This window comes from Rhinoderma darwinii, chromosome 3 (genome assembly GCF_050947455.1).
Source record: "Rhinoderma darwinii isolate aRhiDar2 chromosome 3, aRhiDar2.hap1, whole genome shotgun sequence".
Lineage (NCBI taxonomy): Eukaryota > Metazoa > Chordata > Amphibia > Anura > Rhinodermatidae > Rhinoderma > Rhinoderma darwinii.
The window spans coordinates 228,742,700-228,764,719 of record NC_134689.1 but is presented as its reverse complement, the minus strand read 5'-3'; the positions used below and the strand labels follow the sequence as shown (position 1 = coordinate 228,764,719).

At 44.7% G+C, this 22,020-nt stretch overlaps 1 protein-coding gene across 2 annotated transcripts in view; it reads right to left on the bottom strand.

Moving 5' to 3' along the window:
- Nucleotides 1–22,020, bottom strand: part of ASB13 (ankyrin repeat and SOCS box containing 13) — a 75,746-nt gene that overhangs the window by 29,364 nt on the left and 24,362 nt on the right. The window contains exons 1-2 of one of the 2 annotated variants that reach the window (XM_075857499.1): nt 11,084–11,271; nt 889–1,076 (exon numbers count right to left, since the gene is read on the bottom strand). In XM_075857499.1, coding sequence (XP_075713614.1) covers nt 889–1,076; nt 11,084–11,150 — 255 coding nt within the window. In that variant the 5' untranslated portion in view covers nt 11,151–11,271. Of the gene's footprint in view, nt 1–888; nt 1,077–11,083; nt 11,272–22,020 lie in introns of those variants that run through there. The other variant, XM_075857500.1, reaches the window with a different exon arrangement.

Below are 22,020 nucleotides of genomic sequence, written 5' to 3'. Positions count from 1 at the left end.
GGCCTAATAGGCTTCCGTACTAGGAAGCCATTGTTAGGCTACGATTGCCATAGCTCCGCGGGTGCCGATGGTTGCCATTAGCAACCATAGGGTGCGATCTAGCCACCTAGATGCAGCGATTGCTGCATCTAAGGGGTTAATCGGCCGGATCGGAGCCTAGCTCCGGTCCTGGCCGTTAGAGCAGGATGTCAGCTGTTACAAACAGCTGACACCCGCGCCCATTATGCTTGCCGACAGGCTAGAAGCCACATAGATGCAACGATCGCTGCATCTAAGGAGTTAATCGGCTGGATCGGAGCCTACCTCAGGTCTTGGCCGTTACAGCGGGGTGTCGGACAGCCGATAACCGGCGGTGATGCCGCTGGCTCAGCTTCTGAGCCAGCGCCATCACATACACATTATCAAGGAGCTGTGATTGGTCAGTCTGCTGTGACTGACCAATCACAGTGATCGCCGCACGGGGACCCCTGTGATTGGTCCCCTGCAGTCTTACTGTGCCGATCAACTGTCATAAACAGTTGATGGCACAGTTCTGTCATCCTGTCCTTTGACAGGGTGACAGTTTTTAGCCAGGACGCACCGGTACGTCCTGGTGCCGTAAAGCACTGCAATACAGGACGTACCGATGCGTCCTGGTGCAGTAAGGGGTTAAAGTGGTTTTACTGGATTGGAAAAAAAATTTCGCCATGGCCCCCACCAGAAAGACTGCAGTTGTGTATCATGAGCCACCCATTTGAATGGCACTTGACCGCAGCCGCACTGCTTTATTGCGGTAACAGTCTTATAGAAGGGGCACACAGTGGGGGACCAGGGAAGGTCTATTCACACTTAGGTTAGGACATTACCTGAAATGAAACGTTAAATAAACCAATCCATAGCGTTACAAACCTGTGCACCAGCAGAAAGCAGTAGCTGCACACACTGAATGTGGCCATTAAGACAGGCTTCGTGCAATGGTGTAATGGAGTCCACCGTAACCAGATTCACACAAACTCCACTTTCGATCAGTTGTTTGAGCTGTAGTGCCTGACCTTGTCTCGATGCATCATGAACTGGTGTCCTATCTACCCAGTTTCCTGTATAAGAACAATCAATAACAGTATCAATGGAAAACTCAGAGGGAATCACATATGGGTACAGTATTTTGCCCTGACAATAGGCATTGTGATAACTAGCATTTGTACTTATAATTTATGTCTATGGTGCAAAACAGTCAATCCCAACCAGTTCATATCTGCTGCATCATTGATATCAGTGGCCATTGCAATCTCAATGGCCTATAATATGGCCAATCTGACCAACTACATGTGGTCGGGGAGTTTATTGGTGCGTCTATACAGTAGCATAACATTCAGTTCCAATAAATGAAAATATATTGCAGGTTAAAGGAAAATTAAATTTAGTAAACCAGGGGTCTCAAACTCGGCCGGGTAAGTGGGCTGCATATACAAAAAATGGGAAGTTGACGGGCCGCATTACTTTCAAATTTGATACAATACAAAATTATTGTTAATCAATTAGTTATTTGATCTACTATAATAATACTACATTACTATAATAATAATACTACATTACTATAATAATACCGCTAGGTTTAAAATTTGAGATATTTCTCCACGTACTTACACTACCGTTCAAAAGTTTAGGGTCACTTAGAAATTTCCTTATTTTTGCAAGAAAAGCACAGTTTTTTTCAATGAAGATAACATTAAATTAATCAGAAATACACTCTATACATTGTTAATGTGCTAAATGACTATTCTAGCTGCAAACGTCTGTTTCTTAATGCAATATCTACATAGGTGTAAGGAGGCCCATTTCCATCAACCATCACTCCAGTGTTCTAATGGTACATTGTGTTTGCTAACTGTGTTAGAAGGCTAACGGATGATTAGAAAACACTTGAAAACCCTTGTGCAATTATGTTAGCACCGCTGTAAACAGTTTTGCTGTTTAGAGGAGCTATAAAACTGACCTTCCTTTGAGCTAGTTGAGAATCTGGAGCATTACATTTGTGGGTTCGATTAAACTCTCAAAATGGCTAGAAAAAGAGAGCTTTCATGTGAAACTCGACAGTGTATTCTTGTTCTTAGAAATGAAGGCTATTCCATGCGAGAAATTGCCAAGAAACTGAAAATTTCCAACAACGGTGTGTACTACTCCCTTCAGAGGACAGCACAAACAGGCTCTAACCAGAGTAGAAAGAGAAGTGGGAGGCCCCGCTGCACAACTGAGCAACAAGACAAGTACATTAGAGTCTCTAGTTTGAGAAATAGACGCCTCACAGGTCCTCAACTAGCAGCTTCATTAAATAATACCCGCAAAACGCCTGTGTCAACGTCTACAGTGAAGAGGCGACTCCGGGATGCTGGCCTTCAGGGCAGATTGGCAAAGAAAAAGCCATATCTGAGACTGGCTAATAAAAGGAAAAGATTAATATGGGCAAAAGCACACAGACATTGGACAGAGGAAGATTGGAAAAAAGTGTTATAGACAGACGAATCAAAGTTTGAGGTGTTTGGATCACACAGAAGAACATTTGTGAGACGCAGAACAACTGAAAAGATGCTGAAAGAGTGCCTGACGCCATCTGTCAAGCATGGTGGAGGTAATGTGATGGTCTGGGGTTGCTTTGGTGCTGGTAAAGTGGGAGATTTGTACAAGGTAAAAGGGATTTTGAATAAGGAAGGCTATCACTCCATTTTGCAACGCCATGCCATACCCTGTGGACAGCGCTTGATTGGAGCCAATTTCATCCTACAACAGGACAATGACCCAAAACACACCTCCAAATTATGCAAGAACTATTTAGGGAAGAAGCAGGCAGCTGGTATTCTATCTGTAATGGAGTGGCCAGCGCAGTCACCAGATCTCAACCCCATAGAGCTGTTGTGGGAGCAGCTTGACCGTATGGTACGCAAGAAGTGCCCATCAAGCCAATCCATCTTGTGGGAGGGCCTTCTGGAAGCATGGGGTGAAATTTCTCCCGATTACCTCAGCAAATTAACAGCTAGAATGCCAAAGGTCTGCAATGCTGTAATTGCTGCAAATGGAGCATTCTTTGACGAAAGCAAAGTTTGAAGGAGAAAATTATTATTTCAAATAAAAATCATTATTACTAACCCTGTCAATGTCTTGACTATATTTTCCAGTCATTTTGCAACTCATTTGATAAATATAAGTGTGAGTTTTCATGGAAAACACAAAATTGTCTGGGTGACCCCAAACTTTTGAACAGTAGTGTATTTCAACAATCCAGTTTTCCAGTTTAAGTGTCGCTAAATGCAGTCCGGCGGCTCAGTTAGCAGACACACATGTCAAGATTGGGCAGCCCCTTTTTAGATAGTGCCACAGTGCCCTCAGGGGATGCTGCCGCAGTGCCCTCTGTGGATGCTGCCGCAGAGTCCTCTGTAGATGCTGCCCCAGTGCCCTCTGTAGATAATGCCACAGTGCCCTCTGTAGATGCTGCCACAGTACCCTCTGTAGATAATGCAACACACCCCTAGATAATGCCACAGTGCCCTCTGTAGATAATGCAACATACCCCTAGATAATGCCACAGTGTCCTCTGTACATACTGCCACAGTGCCCTCTGTACATACTGCCACAGTACCCTCTGTAGATAATGCCACAGTGCCCTCTGTAGACAATGTCACAGTGCTCTCTGTAGATCAGGGGTCTCAAGCACGCGGCCCGCGGGCCGCATGCGGCCCCTGGGGCTGTCATCTGCGGCCCGCGGGACACAGAGCCGCTAGTATCGGCTCTGCTCCGAGACTCTGGAATTCCCTGACATCGCTGTCCACATATGAACAGCGATGTCTGGGGCTTCCCCAGAGCCGGAGTCCCGGGCAGAGCGCTAGTACAGGCTCTGCTCCGGGACTCTGTGGAATTCCCTGACATCGCTGCCCATATATAGACAATGTGTCAGGGTCTTCCCCAGAGCAGAGCGCTGGTGTCGGCTAGCTCCTGGACTCTGTGGAATTCCCTGACATCGCTGTCCACATATGAACAGCGATGTCTAGGGCTTCCCCAGAGCCGGTGTCCCGAGCAGAGCGCTGGTGTCGGCTCTGCTCCGGGACTCTGTGGAATTCCCTGACATCGCTGCCCATATGTGGACAGTGTGTCAGGGTCTTCCCCAGAGCGGAGCAGAGCGCTGGTGTCGGCTCTGCTCCTGGACTCTGTGGAATTCCCTGACATCTCCGTCCACATATGAACAGCGATGTCTGGGGCTTCCCCAGAGCCGGAGTCCCGAGCAGAGCGCTGGTGTCGGCTCTGCTCCTGGACTCTGTGGAATTCCCTGACATCGCTGTCCACATATGAACAATCGACAATGATGTCAGGGGCTTCCCCAGAGCAGGAGTCCCAGTGATGTCAGGAGCCCAGCTGGAGTCCCAGGAAGAGCCTACTAGCGCTCTGCCCGGGACTGGGGCAGCACTGAGGCAGCATCTACGGAGGGCGCACTGCGGCAGCATCTACGGAGGGCGCACTGCGGCAGCATCTACGGAGGACTCTGCGGCAGCATCTGCGGAGGACTCTGCGGCAGCATCTGCGGAGGACTCTGCGGCAGCATCTGCGGAGGGCTCTGCGGCAGCATCTGCGGAGGGCTCTGCGGCAGCATCTGCGGAGGGCTCTGCGGCAGCATCTGCGGAGGGCTCTGCGGCAGCATCTGTGGAGGGCTCTGCGGAGGACTCTGCGGCAGCATCTACGGAGGACTCTGCGGCAGCATCTACGGAGGACTCTGCGGCAGCATCTGCATTTAGCGACATAAATTGGAAAGCTGGATTGTTGAAATAAGCACGTGGAGAAATATCTCAAATTTTAAACCTAGCCGTATTATTATAGTAATATAGTGTTATAGTAGTTCAAATAACTAATTGCGGAGGATTCTGCGGCAGCATCTGCGGAGGGCTCTGCGGCAGCATCTGCGGAGGGCTGTACGGCAGCATCTGCGGAGGGCTCTGCGGCAGCATCTGCGGAGGGCTCTGCGGCAGCATCTGCGGAGGACTCTGCGGAAGCATCTGCATTTAGCGACACAAACTGGAAAGCTGGATTGTTGAAATAAGCACGTGGAGAAATATCTCAAATTTTAAACCTAGCGGTATTATTATAGTAATATAGTGTTATAGTAGTTCAAATAACTAATTGCGGAAGGCTCTGCAGCAGCATCTGCGGAGGGCTCTGCGGAGGACTCTGCGGCAGAATCTGCGGAGGGCTCTGCGGCAGCATCTGGGGAGGGCACACTGCGGCAGCATCTACGGAGGGCACACTGCGGCAGTATCGACGGAGGGCACACTGCGGCAGCATCTACGGAGGGCACACTGCGGCAGCATCTACGGAGGGCACACTGCGGCAGCATCTACGGAGGGCACACTGCGGCAGCATCTACGGAGGGCACACTGCGGCAGCATCTACGGAGGGCTCTGCGGCAGCATCTGCGGAGGGCTCTGCGGCAGCATCTGCGGAGGGCTCTGCGGCAGCATCTGCGGAGGGCTCTGCGGCAGCATCTGCGGAGGGCTCTGCGGCAGCATCTGCGGAGGGCTCTGCGGCTGCATCTGCGGAGGGCTCTGTGGCAGCATCTGCGGAGGGCTCTGCGGAGGACTCTGCGGCATCTACGGAGGACTCTGCGGCAGCATCTACGGAGGACTCTGCGGCAGCATCTGCATTTAGCGACACAAACTGGAAAGCTGGATTGTTGAAATAAGCACGTGGAGAAATATCTCAAATTTTAAACCTAGCGGTATTATTATAGTAATATAGTGTTATAGTAGTTCAAATAACTAATTGATTAACAATTATTTTGTATTGTATCAAATTTGAAAGTACTGCGGCCCGTCAACTTCCCATTTTTTCTATATGCGGCCCACTTACCCGGCCGAGTTTGAGACCCCTGCTGTAGATGCTGCCACAGTGCCCTCTGTAGATGATGCCAGGGCCCTCTGTAGATGATGCCACAGTGTCCTCTGTAGATGCTGCCACAGTTCCCTCTGTAGATGCTGCCACAGTGCCCTCCGTAGATGCTGCCACAGTGCCCTCCGTAGATGCTGCCACAGTGCCCTCCGTAGATGCTGCCACAGTGCCCTCCGTAGATGCTGCCACAGTGCCCTCCGTAGATGCTGCCACAGTGCCCTCTGTAGATGCTGCCACAGTGCCCTCTGTAGATGCTGCCACAGTGCCCTCCGTAGATGCTGCCACAGTGCCCTTCGTAGGTGCTGCCACAGTGCCCTCCGCAGATGCTGCCACAGTGCCCTCCGCAGATGCTGCCACAGTGCCCTCCGCAGATGCTGCCACAGTGATGTCAGGGGCTTGCCCAGAGCTGGAGTCCCGGAGCAGAGCCGCTTCTAGCACTCTGTCTGGGATTCCAGCTCTGCTCCTGAAAAAGCAATCTACGCGAAACGCGCGTTGGGGTTTTTCTCCACATTTGGGAGCTGTTACATCCGAGGAGCCACATGGGTTAGTAACTTATATTACTAACTGAGGTTTTGTTATGCTAATTGCCTGGTTATTTGTACACTTAAATGATGTTTTGGACAGGCTATGCCTACTATTCTGTCCTCTGAACAATTCTTAAATGGGTATAGATTAGACTAAACTGTAGCCACTATCCTCCACTATTCTTTACAACGACACATTGTATTGGGGATATAACATATTGTTTTGGACATGAATGGATATATACTCTGTTAGGCCTCATGCACACGACCGTATTTTTTCCCACCCGTAAATACTGGCGTAAATACGGGTCCGGTGTCACACGTATTCGACCCGTATTCCACCCGTATTTACGGGCACGTTTTTGGCGGCAAAATAGCACTGCACTAATCGGCAGCCCCTTCTCTCTATCAGTGCAGGATAGAGAGAAGGGACAGCCCTTTCTGTAATAAAAGTTAAAGAAATTCATACTTACCCGGCCGTTGTCTAGGTGACGCGTCCCTCTCTTCACATCCAGCCCGACATCCCTGGATGACGCGGCAGTCCATGTGACCGCTGCAGCCTGTGATTGACCTGTGATTGGCTGCAGCGGTCACATGGGCTGAAACGTCATCCAAGGACGGCCAGGACGTCGGGCCGGATGTCGAGAGGGACGCGGCACCAAGGCAACGCCCGGGAGACCGGACTGGAGGAAGCAGGAAGTCCTCGGTATGTATGAACGTCTTTTATTTTTATTTTTTACAGGTTGCTCTTTATTCTGATCGGTAGTCACTGTCCAGGGTGCTGAAAGAGTTACTGCCGATCAGTTAACTCTTTCAGCTCCCTGGACAGTGACTATTTACTGACGTCGCTTAGCAACGCTGCCGTAATGATGGGTGCACACATGTAGCCACCCGTCATTACGGGAGCTCCATAGACTTCTATGGACTGTCCGTGCCGTTATTACGGCCTGAAATAGGACATGTTCTATCTTTTTTAACGGCACGGGCACCTTCTCGTAAGAAAACGGGAAGGTACCCGTGGCCAATAGAAGTCTATGAGCCCGTTATTACGGGTCGTAATTACGACCCGTAATAACGGGAGTTTTTACGGTTGTGTGCATGAGGCCTTAGTCTTTGTCGTACTCTTATGATGTATTTACTCTAGAGCAAAATGATGACAACCTTTTTGGGGAATTTTCCCATTTCTATGCACATATAAACTACTATTGTGGTTCTATATTTTCTCCTACTTTGGAGATATGCAGTGATTTGATTTGTAGTCTGTATTTTAACCATGTATTTTTGTATTGTCCAATAAAATTTGTAATTTTCTATACAATTGGCTTTTTATGGCTCAATAGTATCTGACTCCTTTTTCTCGTGTATATATTTAAATGGTATTTGGAGTTTCTATTCCGACATTGGGGAGGTTAGAAATCCACACTTGCTGGCAGCTTAACCCAAATTACGTTATAGTCCCATGAGACATTTGTTTATAATAATATGATCGGTGCTGTAATGTAGATAACAACAGTGGTTTTTATTTTAAAAAAACAATCATTTTTGAGCAAGTTATGAGCGATTTTAGATTTATGCTAATTAGTTTCTTAACCCGTTAGTGACCGGCCCATAGTGTTTTTACGTCGGTCACTAACGGGCCTTATTCCGATGCCATAGACTTTTTACGTCGCGGCATCGAAATAAGTGAACAGAGCAGGGAGCTGTCAAATCTCCCTGCTCTCAGTAGCCAGAGGTAGCTGAGGGCTGGGGGCGTCCCTGCTCTGCCGGGTGAGATCGATATTAGTATTGATCTCACCCGTTTAACCCTTCAGATGCGGTGCTCAATAGAGTGCACCACATCTGAGTGGTTTTGGAGAGAGGGAGGGAGCTCCCTCTCATCCCACTGACACCCGGCGATAAGATCGCCGAGTGTCAGTGTCTCCGATGGCAGCCGGGGCCTAATAAAGTCCCCCAGGTCTGCCTGTAATGAATGCCTGCTAGATCATGCCGCAGGCAAGACCTAGCAGATAGGCAGTAATACACTGCAATACAGAAGTATTGCAGTGTATTATAATAGCGATCGGAGAATCGCATATTAAAGTCCCCTAGTGGGACTAGTAAAAAAGTGAAAAAAAAGGTTTAATAAAGTTAATTTAAAAAAAATTGAAAAAAAAATGAAAAACCCACTTTTTCCCCTTACAAAATGCTTTACTATTAAAAAACCTAAATAAAAGTAAAAAAGTTACACATATTTGGTATCGCCGCGTCCGTAACGAACCCGACTATAAAGCTATTACATTACTTAACCCGCACGGTGAACGGCGTAAAAAATTAAATAAAAAACGACGGAAAAATTGCTGTTTTCTGTGAATCCTGACTTTAAAAAAATGTGATTAAAAAGTGATCAAAAAAGTCGCATCTACTCCAAAATGGTACGAATAAAAACTACAAGTCGTCCCGCAAAAAAAAAGCCCTCATACAACTGCATCGGCGAAAAAATAAAAACGTTACGGCTCTTCAAATATGGAGACACAAAAACAAATCATTTTGAAAAAAAGGCGTTTTTACTGTGTAAAAGTAGTAAAACATACAAAAACTATACAAATTTGGTATTGTTGCAATCGTAAAAACCCGCTGAATAAAGTTATTGTGTTATTTAAACCACACGGTAAACGGCGTAGATTTAGGACACAAAAAAGAGTGGCGAAATTTCAAATTTTTTTTCTATTCCTATTCCTTTTTCTATTAATAAAAGTTAATCAATAAATAATATGTACCTCAAAATGGTGCTATTAAAAAATACAACTTGTCCCACAAAAAACAAGACCTTATACAGCTATGTCGACACAAAAAAAAAAAGTTATAGTTCTTGGAATGTGATGATGGAAAAACGTAAAAAATAGCTTGGTCATTAAGGTCTAAAATAGGCTGGTCATTAAGGGGTTAATGGACAACTGGGCGTGTTTTTACCTTTTGACCAAGTGGGTGTTGTACAGAGGAGTGTATGAGGCTGACCAATCAGTGACCAATCAGCGTCCTACACTTCTCTCCATTCATGTCCATTTGTACGCAGCACAGCGTGATCTCGAGAGATCATCCTGTGCTGTCACATACACCACTAACTTTACTGAAGTGTCTTGAGAGTGAATAGATATCACCTCCAGCCAGGACGCGATGTCTATTCACACTCCCGACACTATGGTAAAGTTTTTGTGGGACTTACTCACACAGCGTGATCTCGCGAGATTCCGCTTGCTGTGCTGTGATTAAGTCCCACTGTAAAGGATCTGCCAGGGACAGCTTCTGTGTCAACGCCCATAGGTAATCAGTCTGCACCTGCTTCTATGTCTGTGAGACTGACTCCATCTTCCACCACTCAGGATGGCAGGCTTAGGAGTGGGAGAGCCTATCACAGCCTGGCCAGACGGAGCTAGCTCCCGCCCTCTGTCTATTTATACCTGCCTTTCCTGTTCCTCCTTGCTTGTGACTCTTCTCGTTTGGTTTCCTGGCCCTGCCGCAGCTTCTGAACTATTTGACCCTGCTTCATATTGACCCTGGCTTACTGACTACTCTCCTGCTCTGCGTTTGGTACCTCGTACACTCCTGGTTTGACTCGGCTTGTTCACTACTCTCCTGCTCTGCGTTTGCTACCTCGTACACTCCTGGTTTGACTCGGCTCGTTCACCACTCTTGTTGCTCACGGTGTTGCTGTGGGCAACTGCCCCTTTTCCCTTTGCTTCTGTGTACCCTTGTCTGTTTGTCTGTCGTGCACTTATTGAGCGTAGGGAGCGTAGGGACCGTCGCCCAGTTGTACCCCGTCGCCTAGGGCGGGTCGTTGCAAGTAGGCAGGGACTGAGTGGCGGGTAGATTAGGGCTCACTTGTCTGTTTCCCTACCCCCATCATTACACCCACACAAACTTTACCAAAGTGTCAGGAGTGTGAATAGAAATCGGGTCCTGGCTGGAGGTGATGTCTATTCACTCTCAAGACACTTCAGTAAAGTTAATGTTGTGAGTAAGTGACAGCACAGTGTGATCTCTCGTGACAAATTATTTCTGACAAATAACTTTTAAGGCATAACCACTGTATATACCATAAAAAGTCTGACTGATATCTGTCTCACGTTGATGTTTTCATATTTCCGATAGATAATAATAGCGAGGCACCCCGTGTTCTTAGATCAGTGGGGATCAGTGCTCAGACCCCTAACAGTCCGACTTTTATGACATATCCAGTGGATAAAAGTATAGGCAATAGTCCTTTATCATTACAGCGGACCAAAGACATAAAGATGTGCCAACGATCCGACGAGCATTATGATTTTATTTTTAATGTTTGTTAAGAAGGGGCAACAACTGAAACACATTTCCTGCTATATCATTTATATTGTGGGAAATATCGTTCATGTCCCTAAGACATATGGCTTATTGTTAACGATTCAAAAATCGCTGGTGTTACGTCTAAGGTCAGTTTATGATTCCTGGTATTGATGCAAACATTCAATCCATTGTAAAGACTTATGCCGCAAATAGAAAATCACATTCTTTACAGGAGTACAGACCACATACAATTCTTGACATGGCAGCCAGCCCCATGTTTACTAGCGCTGCTACAGACATGCGCGGTCAGCTACATAAACTCGTACATTACTAATGTGGATACAAGCTCCTACCGATGTCTCCGATTACAGGGCCCCTCAGAGCAACCGGCACAGTGAATGGGGCTGCTCCGGTTTCCATGACAACATCGACCTCGATTTGGCATTTAAAATGCTTCCTGAATGTACCGACCAGAGGAGAACAACTCAAAGGATTTCGGGAATTGTAGTTTTTCGCTGTTACGTGACGAGGCGGTACCCGGGCTGCACGTGACTGGTATGCCACGCGAAGATTTGCTTATGCCAGGCTGGGTTTAGCTTCTACGGAACCTTACGGTCGCCATTTTCAGTCACGTTTTGTGTGAATATGTGCTGCAAGTTTTGTTTCCTGACTACTACTATATTACTTGCATACGGGTCTTTGGCTCTCTAGCTACTGAGAGACTACTATTCCTAGTATGCTAATGCCATGCCAGTCTGCACCTCTAATAGCATGCTGGGACTTGTAGTTTTCCAACAGCTGGAGAGCCACAGGACCACTGCAGGGTCATTCTGGACAAAATCCTCTTTTCCCTGCATGGCACAAGCCTCTGAGCAGACCAAATCCTTTGTGGCATTCACCCCTGCCCTGTACCGTGTGAGACACATATAGACTAGCACAACTGGGGAACAAGAGTATGGAAACATTCCCTAATATTTCCTTAGATATGTTTGCCCTCTCTCTTGGGTTACGATCCTTTCTTTCCCCTAAGGCCTTATTAACACGGACATGTCCGTTTTGCGCATGCAAAAAACGCTGTGTTTTGCGCGCGCAAAAGCTCCGTGTGGCATCAGCATATGGTGCGCGGCTGAATGATTTTCGCGCAGCCGGCATCATTATGACAGTCTGTTTTGATGTTTACAAACTGAAAAGCACGTGGTGCTTTTCTGTTTTCATTCATTCTTTTTACTACTGTTGTGCGAATCACGCACGGCACCCGGAAGTGCTTCCGTGTGCTGTGCGTGATTTTCACGCACCTATTGACTTCAATGGGTGCGTGCTGCGCGAAACACGGGAAAATATAGGACATGTCGTGAGTTTTACGCAGCGTGAAAATCACTGACAGACTGAACGGCCCCATTCACTTACATAGGTCCGTGCGACGTTCGTGAAAATTACGCGCGTAGCACGGACGTATAACACGTTCGTGTGAATAAGGCCTTAATGTGACGTAAACCTAGTCTAAGGCCCTGTTCAGATTGAGTTTTTTGCAGGCAGAGAAAATCTGCCTTAGGCCTCGTGCACACTTCCGACACGGTTTTCACGGCCGTTTTTGACGGATCCGTGTGTCCGTTTTAGCGGCCGTGTGCACTCCGTGTTTCCGAGCGCCGAGCATGGTACTGTCCAGGGTGCTGAAAGAGTTAATGGGCTGCACTGATCGGAGGTAACTCTTTCAGCACCCTGGACAGTACCATGCTCGGCGCTCGGAAAATACAATTTTATTGTAATAAAAAAATAAAAGCGTACTTACTTTCCTCCTGTCCGGCCTCCAGCAATGACGTTTCATCGCCGCTGCAACCAATCACAGGCTGTAGTGGCGGTCACGCATGTCAGGATGATGTCAGAAGGCTGGCCTCCAGGGATGACGCTTCAACCCACGTGACCGCCTCTGCAGCCAATCACAGGCTGCAGCGGCCTCTGCAGCCAATCACAGCCTGCAGCGGCCTCTGAAGCCAATCACAGGCTGCCGCGTCATTCTGGAAGGTTGGACTGGAGGAAGAAGAGGGACTCGTCACCAAGACAACGACCGGGTACGTATGAACTGATTTTTATTTTATTTTTAATCAGCAGCCTCTTTTCTCTATCAGTGATTGATAGAGACAAGTGGCTGCCGATTAGTGTAATATTTCTGTTATGTTTTTCTGCCCGTCCGGCCGTTGCTAGGCAACGGCACCGTCACACACGGACGGCACACGGATGCCTTCCGTGTGCCTTCAGTTTTTTTTCAAGGCCCCATTGATTTGCATGGGCCTCGCGGTCACGGAATCCCGGACCAACGTAGGACATGCTCTACTTTGGATCGGAACGGAGCAACGGGACCGTCAAAAAAACTGAAGTGTGCATGGCCCCATTGAAATGAATGGGTCAGTGTGCTAGCCGTCAGAAAAACGCCTTAGAGTATGTTCACACGCAAAATGGAAAAACGGCTCTAAAAACAGCTCAAGAAGTCACATGCACTTCTTTTCAAGGGGTGTTTTTTACAAGCTGTTTTTTTCAAACGGCCGCGTAAAAAAATGCCCCGTCAGAACGAAACGCCGTTTTTACCATTGAAATAAATGGGCAGATGTTTGGAGGCGTTCAGCTTCCATCTTTTCAGTCGATTTTTGAGGTGTTTATGCCTGACAACCAGCTGAAAATAAGATGTGAACATACCTTCAGAATCCCTTTAGGAATGTCTTCAGGCAGATTTTGAACTGCGCTTTTTTTTCTGCGTTTTTCATATAGTTTTTTTACCTGCGGCCATTGAAGCTAATGCAAGGACCACAGGTAAAAAATTTCCGAAAATCGCTCAAAAACTAGTGCTGTTGATTTTTTTCTGGAAACTGCAGCAAGAAAGGACATGACGCTTTTTTTTCCTGCGAGCAACCAAAAACGCCTCTACTTTTTATTGAAATCAATATCGTTTTCAGATGTTCCGAAGTGGTTTCCACATCAAAATCAGCGCAAAAAAACTGAGCTGACCCTAGGAGCTCACGTATTGTACTGTTGTGTATGGATAGGGCTGCCATAGAGATCCATGACCCCTCTACTGTACCTTTATATGCCTCTGATTCCATCTGATGCTGCGTTATGTACGTATTCTTCCCTTAAAAGCATAAATTCGCAGGAAACGTACAATAAAACATTTTTTTTCGTGAAGTTTGAATAAAGCAGGTGAGTTGGGACCTCCGTTCTAGTGATCTGTGGAGGTCTCTGCGGTAAAATTCCTTCAATTAAACATTTATCACTTATCCTGTGGATACGTAATAAAGGTGTTTGATGCGAAAACATTCTTTTGCAAAATAGCGGTATTGCGGAAATAAATGCACCAAAACCGCAGCGTTAAAACCCAGCCTTAATGCAATGTTTCAAAAGGGTGCCTTTAGTTGAGAAGTTTTTGGCCGTGCGTTAAAAATCCTAGAAAATTTCCAATGCTTTTTACTGCGGTTTTCACAGATAAAACTTGTAAGATAAATGTGTTTCACCTGTAAAAAACAGAGGCAAAAACCGCATTGCAAACTGTGGCAATTGGCTGTAAAACGCACAGGTTTTTGTCCTGATTTCTGATGCGTTTTTATCGTGCGGCCAAAAAGGTCTAATGTAGAAGAGATGAAATCTGCTGCAAAATCCGTACGTAATACGCGTGGCTTTTGCTACAGAAACACTGTGGCAATTCTGCGATTACACTGGGGAAATCTGCCACAAATCCGCTACATGTCTGGGTACCCATAGAAAATGTGGTCGTCTTAGAAATGCTTGACCCCCCCCTCCCCCACCCCCTTTGAGCCAAAGCAGGGAATGTCTAACCAAAAGATCTCTTATATACCAGACAGAAAACACAAGAGGCAGGAGGAAAATAAGAATATATATTTAAAGTTCTTTAAAAGTTCATAAGTGATCATTCAATATGTGAATGCTAGAATACTATCCGGTAACATCTTCACGGTATCTCCAGCCCGGCAGATCTTATGTCACGGTGCCTGTATACTGTTTGGTCTTTATGATGTTTCTGATGATGAACATTTAGTGAAGTTGGTCATTCTCATCTTCTTATGAACTTCTGATGTTATTATATCTGGTGGAACTGTGGATGTTGTTCAGTTGTTCATTCCAATGTCTTGATGTTCCAGCAACAGAAAATTGCCCTAAGGAATCTGGATGGCCGAGCCGCTCCTTCTCTGCCGCTCCTCCTGAGACATTTCGGAATCCACCATTTTCTGTGTGATGTAACTGAATCCACACTGGGCCAAGCTACCTTTATATGATGTCCTAAAGGTGCGTTCATTCTCACATAGATATTTTCCCTTTCCTTGTCTTGTTCTGCCTCCACATCCTCCTCTTCTTCACTGATTTTATCCAGATCAAAGCAATTTTGGAATCTTCTTAATCCGAAGTTCTCTCGCTTGTCTGTATCTCCAATCTCCTCCTCTTCATTCTGTATGCCCTCTGCTTCCTCGCCAATCTCTTCCTCCTCTTCCTCTGGTATGGTCTCCAGACTGGGCCAAAATAAGACCTCTCCAAATTTAGAAGGCCAGAATGCTGGCTCTGCCTCCTCAACCATCTTCCTCCATATTTCATCTGGGTATTCTTCCTCTTTCATCCTGACTAAATCAAAGTGCTCACCAACGCTACAAATACTCAACCGACAACTACAACCATCAAGTGAGTATCTGCCAAGCAGCACCTTATATAAGGTGAGTGATGTCATAATACCCGATCATTCCATGACATTGTGGGTAGCAACAGCAGTGATTTCAAGGGAAATTACAAGACTTTTAGCAAATCCAATTAATTACAGAATAATTGGTCTCTAAATTGCCCACCCAACTCTCAAAACCAAAATGTAAATAGTTGCTCAATAAGAGTTTGCTCACAGAAGGAGTTGAGTTCCATCAACGTGAATGTAATAGCAGCTCTGGTCTTTATAGGCTATGTACACTTTTGTAACCAATTTTTGTTTTTTAATAAATTAATGTTTTATTTGATTATAAGACATTTTTAAATACATTTTTATAGAATTTTTTTTTTACTTTTCCAGATACAGCTTTTATACGTCCTGTATACATAGAAGCTGTATCTAGGTGTCAAAGTCGATACCGTCAGGTCAGCTGGACTAACGCCTCGGCAGAAAGCTGGCCCGGACTGTCTCTGAGACGCAGGATTCGGCTAATAGCTAATCGCCTGTGACGGCAAGACACAGCTCCTATGTATACAGGACACATATAAGCTTTATCTGAAGAAGCAATATCTTTTTTTTATATAACAATCATTTTAAAACTTACTTATAATCAAATAAAACATTGATTTATTTAAAAAAAAGTCAATTTCCATCAATGTGAATGTAAATGCAGCTCTTGTCTATAAATTATCAGCAGACATTTACCTTCAGCAGACCACTGCCTCTCATTCCCAATGACTGTGAAGTCACCTACTTCAGGACATTGCTGGTTGAACACAAATTCCTCTCCCAACAGGTGTAAGGACTGAAATAAAATAAGTATTATCCGTCTTGTAAGAGCTTATTTAACGCCTCATGCACACGATCATGTGCGCCGGCCGAGTCCCGTCAGTGATCCGATGAAAGATAGAACATGTCCTATCTTTTCTCGGATCGGAGACTCAGATCTTTTTTCACGGACCCGATTCACCCGCTAAAGTGAATGGGTCTGTGAAGACTATCGGGTGCCACTTGGATGCCGTCAAAAACGGCCCGAGTGGCACAACGATCGTGTGCATGAGGCGTAAAAGCTATGTACACCTTTGAAAGAGGATTTTTTTTTATAGAAAAAGGTCAGTGTGATTGGTGCAACTTTATAAATAGTTTTTATTAAAAATTTGTTTTACTTTTTGAGATACAGCTGCTTACAATAAGGCACGCCCGCACTGTCCAACGCCACCAAAAAGACACAGAGGCCCGCCATTACGCCTGCCCATTCCCCGGCCCACCGTAAGGCATGCCTGCCACATTGTCAACCCCTGCCATAGTTAATTTGGAGAACAGAATGGGACTCATTATATTGCTGGAACCGTTCCCTTCTCATAATTAATGCTAGGCTCTTCTTCACAGGACTGAAGCTGGGTAGCATCATGACAATATATGTGGCGTCGCACATAACGTCATGATGCTACCCAGCGTCAGTCCTGTGAAGAAGAGACCAGAGTTAGTTAGGAGAAGGGAACGGGCCCTGCAATATAATGGGGTCCGTTCCTTCCTCCAAATTAACTTTGGACTGCAGCGGTGGAAAGTTCCAGTGGGGCGGGCCCGGGCCACAGTTCTTTCTTTTTTTGGCCTGGCCCCTAACAGGTGATTGGGGCCCTGCTGACAGCTCTAATGCATTGCACTTTGTGTGTACTGCAATGTATTAGAATAAAGATCACTGGAGCAGGTCTTTCTTTAAATTTGTCTTTATTAAGAATTTCGATGTCACATCATATACAAACATTTCAGATTCATCTTGTATAGTTACATCAGTTTTTAGACATCTTACAAAGAAACACACACAACATAATATAACAAACATACATACTTTTAACAACAATGAAGTCACTGTGGAAATAATGCATCACCTTTGAAATTGGCATTTTGAGTCCATGCCTTCCATATAGCCGAGAAAGAATCGGCCGTATTTGCACCATACGCGATGATCTTCTCATACATGTATGTGGTATTCAATAGCGAGAACACCTCCTCAATAACTGGAACCCTCTCACTCCTCCAATGTCGGGTTATAACTAATTTAGCAAGAAGCAGAATTTTGCAGGTCAAAACTCTACATTGTGCCGGTATATTCTGGGTACCTATAAACAGTAATGCCAATTGAGGTATGGCGGTGAGATTGCATTTTAATATATCAGATATCAGTTGGAAAATATCTTCCCAATATGGCTTCAGTATAGGACAACTCCACAAGGTGTGGTATAGAGACCCTCTGCATCCACATTTTCTCCAACAAGTAGATGGGGTATTCGGATACATACTGTGTAATCGGTCAGGTGTAAAATACCATCTCAACATAGTTTTCATAGCTGCCTCGAGGTGCGAGCTACATCTAAATGATTTATGAATTAAAGTTAATGCATCTGTCCATTCCTTCTCAGTGAAAGTGACACCTATCTCTCTTTCCCACACTCTAAAAGGATATGCTTTCTTAAAATTTTGATGGTCATTTAGTAAACTATAGATTGGCTTTAGGCCTTTGGAGCCTTTCTGAAATATATGAAATATTTGAGAATTGTATCTAATTAGACCAATATTGGTGCTAGACAAAAAATGTCTTATTTGTAAATATTTATAGAACTCACTTCGATGCAGAGAAAACCTAGCCGATAATTCCGTAAAAGACTTAAGGAGATTATTGTCGTATAAATCTGCCAATGAACCAATCCCGTGTTTCACCCATAAATTGACATTTAACTCTGGTATAGCAGCACTCATCATTTCCAAAGGTACATATGATCTTGATATCCCCATGTTTACATCCGAGTGCCTATGGAAATACGCCCAGCATATTAGCGATGACCTCGTGAAAGGGGAGATATGAGTAGGTTCTCTAATATTCCATAGGTTAGCTATCAATAGCGCTTTCAAATTACTAGGAGCCGATAAAACATTTTCAATATGTACCCAGTGTTTAGCAGTTTCGAGGTGCCACCAATATTTCAATTGCGAAACCTGACATGCTATAAAATAATCGTATACATCAGGTACCCCCAAGCCACCTTTCTTCTTATCTTTAGTGAGTAATTTATATGAAATTCGTGGTTTGCGGTTAGCCCATATGAACGAAGAAACAACCCGACGTATGGAAGTAAAGAAGGATCCCGGAACTTCAATTGGGAGTGTTCTGAATAGATAAAGAAGTCTTGGTAACAGAAGCATTTCAAAAGCCGCTATTCTGCCAATCCACGAAACCTCAAATGCTGAAAGTCGACATGCTTCAGTGGAGATAGCTTCTAGGAGTGGCAAATAGTTAGCCTTATATAGTTTTTGGTATGAGACAGTTAACGTGAGTCCCTAGTATTGTATACCCTCCGATTGCCAATCCAGAGGGAATCTCTGTTTCAAAATGGATAGACGATCAGGGGTAATGTGGAAAGGAAGTATCTGTGATTTCTGCGATTTCAGTTTATATCCTGAGATACTTCCGAATTCCTTAATGATATCAAGAGTTCTTTTTATCTATACTTCCGGGTCCTTCATAGTAAGTATAACATCATCTGCATATAGCGATATAACATGCGTACGATCTCCAATTCCTATACCTTTTATGCAGCTATCTTCCCGTATAACCTGCGCAAGGGGTTCAATAGATAAGACAAAAATGAGAGGGGATAAAGGGCATCCCTGCCTGGTGCCATTAGTAATACGGAAATCTTCTGATAATGAGCCATTTGTAAATACCCTGGCCGAAGGATCTGAGTATAAAGCTTGAATTGCGGATAAAATTTGTCCCGAAAATCCCATCCGCTTCAACACGGAAAAGGCATACATCCAATTGATGCGGTCGAAAGCCTTTTCAGCATCAAGCGAAAGTAGAATAGCAGGTATCTCTCGTGTAGCTAGGTAATTAGTGATATTTAATACCCTTCTAGTGTTATCAGTAGCTTGCCTACCTTTTATAAATCCCACTTGGTCTTCCTTAATCAGATTCGGTAGTAGTGGGGCCAATCTAGATGCTAGCAATTTAGCATATATCTTCAAATCAGTATTTAACAGCGAAATAGGCCGAAAGTTCTGAGGAACATCCGGGCTCTTTCCTGGTTTAGGAAGGGTGACTATCAATGCGGATTGATTCTCCTTGGGGAATCTGCCATATATACTCGCATCTTGGTATGTCTGTCTAAGATGTTTAATAAGGATACTTTGGAAGGTTCGATAATATTCATTCGTTAACCCATCGGGAGCTGGTGATTTCCCCAAGGGGAGTTTTTTAATTACAGTCAAGATCTCCGCGTCAGTAATGGGACAGTTAAGGGTGGGCAGTTGTTCTACATTCAGTGTAGGGAGATTCATAGATTGTAAGAATTTCTGAACGTTTTCTTCCGTCATCTGGAGAGAGTCAGAGTTCTCCTTTAAATTGTAAAGTGACGCATAATAAGTCTTAAATTTGTTAGCAATTTCCCTTGGGTCATATATCTTTCCATTCGTTTCCTCTGTTAATAGAAATGGAATTCTGGCTTTCGTATACTGCCTTTTAAGTCTAGAGGCCAATAATTTACCCGCTTTATTATTTTGAGAGTAATAGTGGGAATTAGTCTTCCTAACCTTCTTCTCATATTTTTGTAGCAAGCACTCTCTTAATTGATGTCTGAGATCTATGAGTTTCTTAGCATGATCCGGGGTTTGTTGGGTTTTATTTAGCATCTCTAGCTGTTTGATGTTATCTATAAGATCCATCTTCCGTTTCGCCTGTTCCCTCCTATCCCTATGTCCAAGTTTAATGAACGTTCCCCTGATATATGCCTTGTGAGCATTCCATAAAATATCTGATTTAGTAACTGAAGGGGCATTTAAACTAAAAAATTCCTGAAGGTCCCTCTCTATCGTAGCTTTATGTATAGGATTAGAGATCAAATATGGATTGCAGCGCCAGAGATATGTGTCTGGAGCTTTATGTTTTTCTTCTATGTGGAGTGTAATGGCCGCATGGTCAGACCATGTGATAGTTTCAATGGTAGAAGCTTTAGACCTGAACAATAATGCTCTGTCCACCAAAAACATGTCCAATCTAGAATAACTATTATGGACCGTAGAAAAATACGAGTAATCCCTCTCTGTGCTGTGTAGAACACGCCAGGCATCGTATAATTCCACTTTCCACAAACTCTCACCCAATGAGTTGGGCTGTCTCCTCACACTAGAGGTAGTATCTAAACTTGTGTCCGCTATTGTGTTGAAATCACCACATATGAGGATATTTGCTTGTTTTATTTTAGATACAAGGCGCATTACCTTATTAAAGAATCGAATTTGTCCCTTGTTTGGAGCATAAACCGACACCACTGTATATGTGACATTATTAATAGAACACACCAAAATAATATATCGTCCTGCAGTATCTATTTTCTCCTGGATAATTTGGAACGCAATGGTATTTTTTACCGCTATGAGAACCCCTCTGGATTTAGAGGAATAGTGCGACTGGTATATTACTGGGAAATTAGGGTGTTTGATCCTATCCGCATCCTTCTGAATAATGTGCGTTTCCTGCACGCAGAGAACATCACATGACAAATCACGGGCTTCTGCCCACATATATGCTCTCTTTTGCGGACTATTAAGCCCTTTCACATTAAGGGATGCAATTCGTAATACCATTAGGATATGTCAATAAGTGCATAATAAAATTTTGACTATTCACATTTATGCTTATGTCACCTGGTGGCCGACTACTTCCCTCATCACTATACCACATTACATTCACATCCATAAATGAGAAATTTGTTGATGCATCATTCCACATACTAACTAACAAAGAAAAATAAACAAACATATATAGAACCAAGCTGATATACCAGCAATAGAACAAAATTTTGTTAGACCGTAACAGCATTATAGCCGTCTTATACAAAAGGGGGTTAGAACAGTCTGTGAGTATCCTCAAGACTCGGTAGAACTATCCTGAGGAAGCACCTATAATATAACGAAAGTACCTCAACGGTGTGGGTGTTTCGAAGAGCCCGCAGTGCGCCAGCCATCCATGATACATTTAGGGGATGTTGGTGGCGGAATACTTTTTGATGAAAGCGGAATCTTCCATTGGTGTAATAGAGCCGAGCCCTCTTCCATCGATCTGATGATGTGTAGAATATTATTTCGGTTGATGAGTAGGCGAACCGGGAAGCCCCATTTATACAATATTTTCTGATCCCTCAACGCAGAGGTGATGGGAGATAGTTGGCGTCGAAGTTGTAATGTTGCAGCCGATAGATCAGTACAGAGAGTAACCATCTGATAAGGCTCCGGCAGGCGAGTAATCTTTCTAGCCGCATACATCAGGTTTTCCTTAGTTTGAAAAAAATGAACACGAACCAATACATCTCTCGGGATATGTTCCCCTAAATGTCTAGGTCGTGGCACCCAGTGTGCTCTGTCGATAATCAAGTCCTGCGAAGTGCATTCAGGCAGTAAGCATTTTGCCAGAGACTGTATATACAAGGTCAAATTTTGTGGCATGACCGACTCTGGGATACCTCGGAACTTCACATTGTTACGCCTAGATCTATCCTCCAAGTCGGCAACTTTAGCGCGCAACTGCTGAACTTCCGTTTC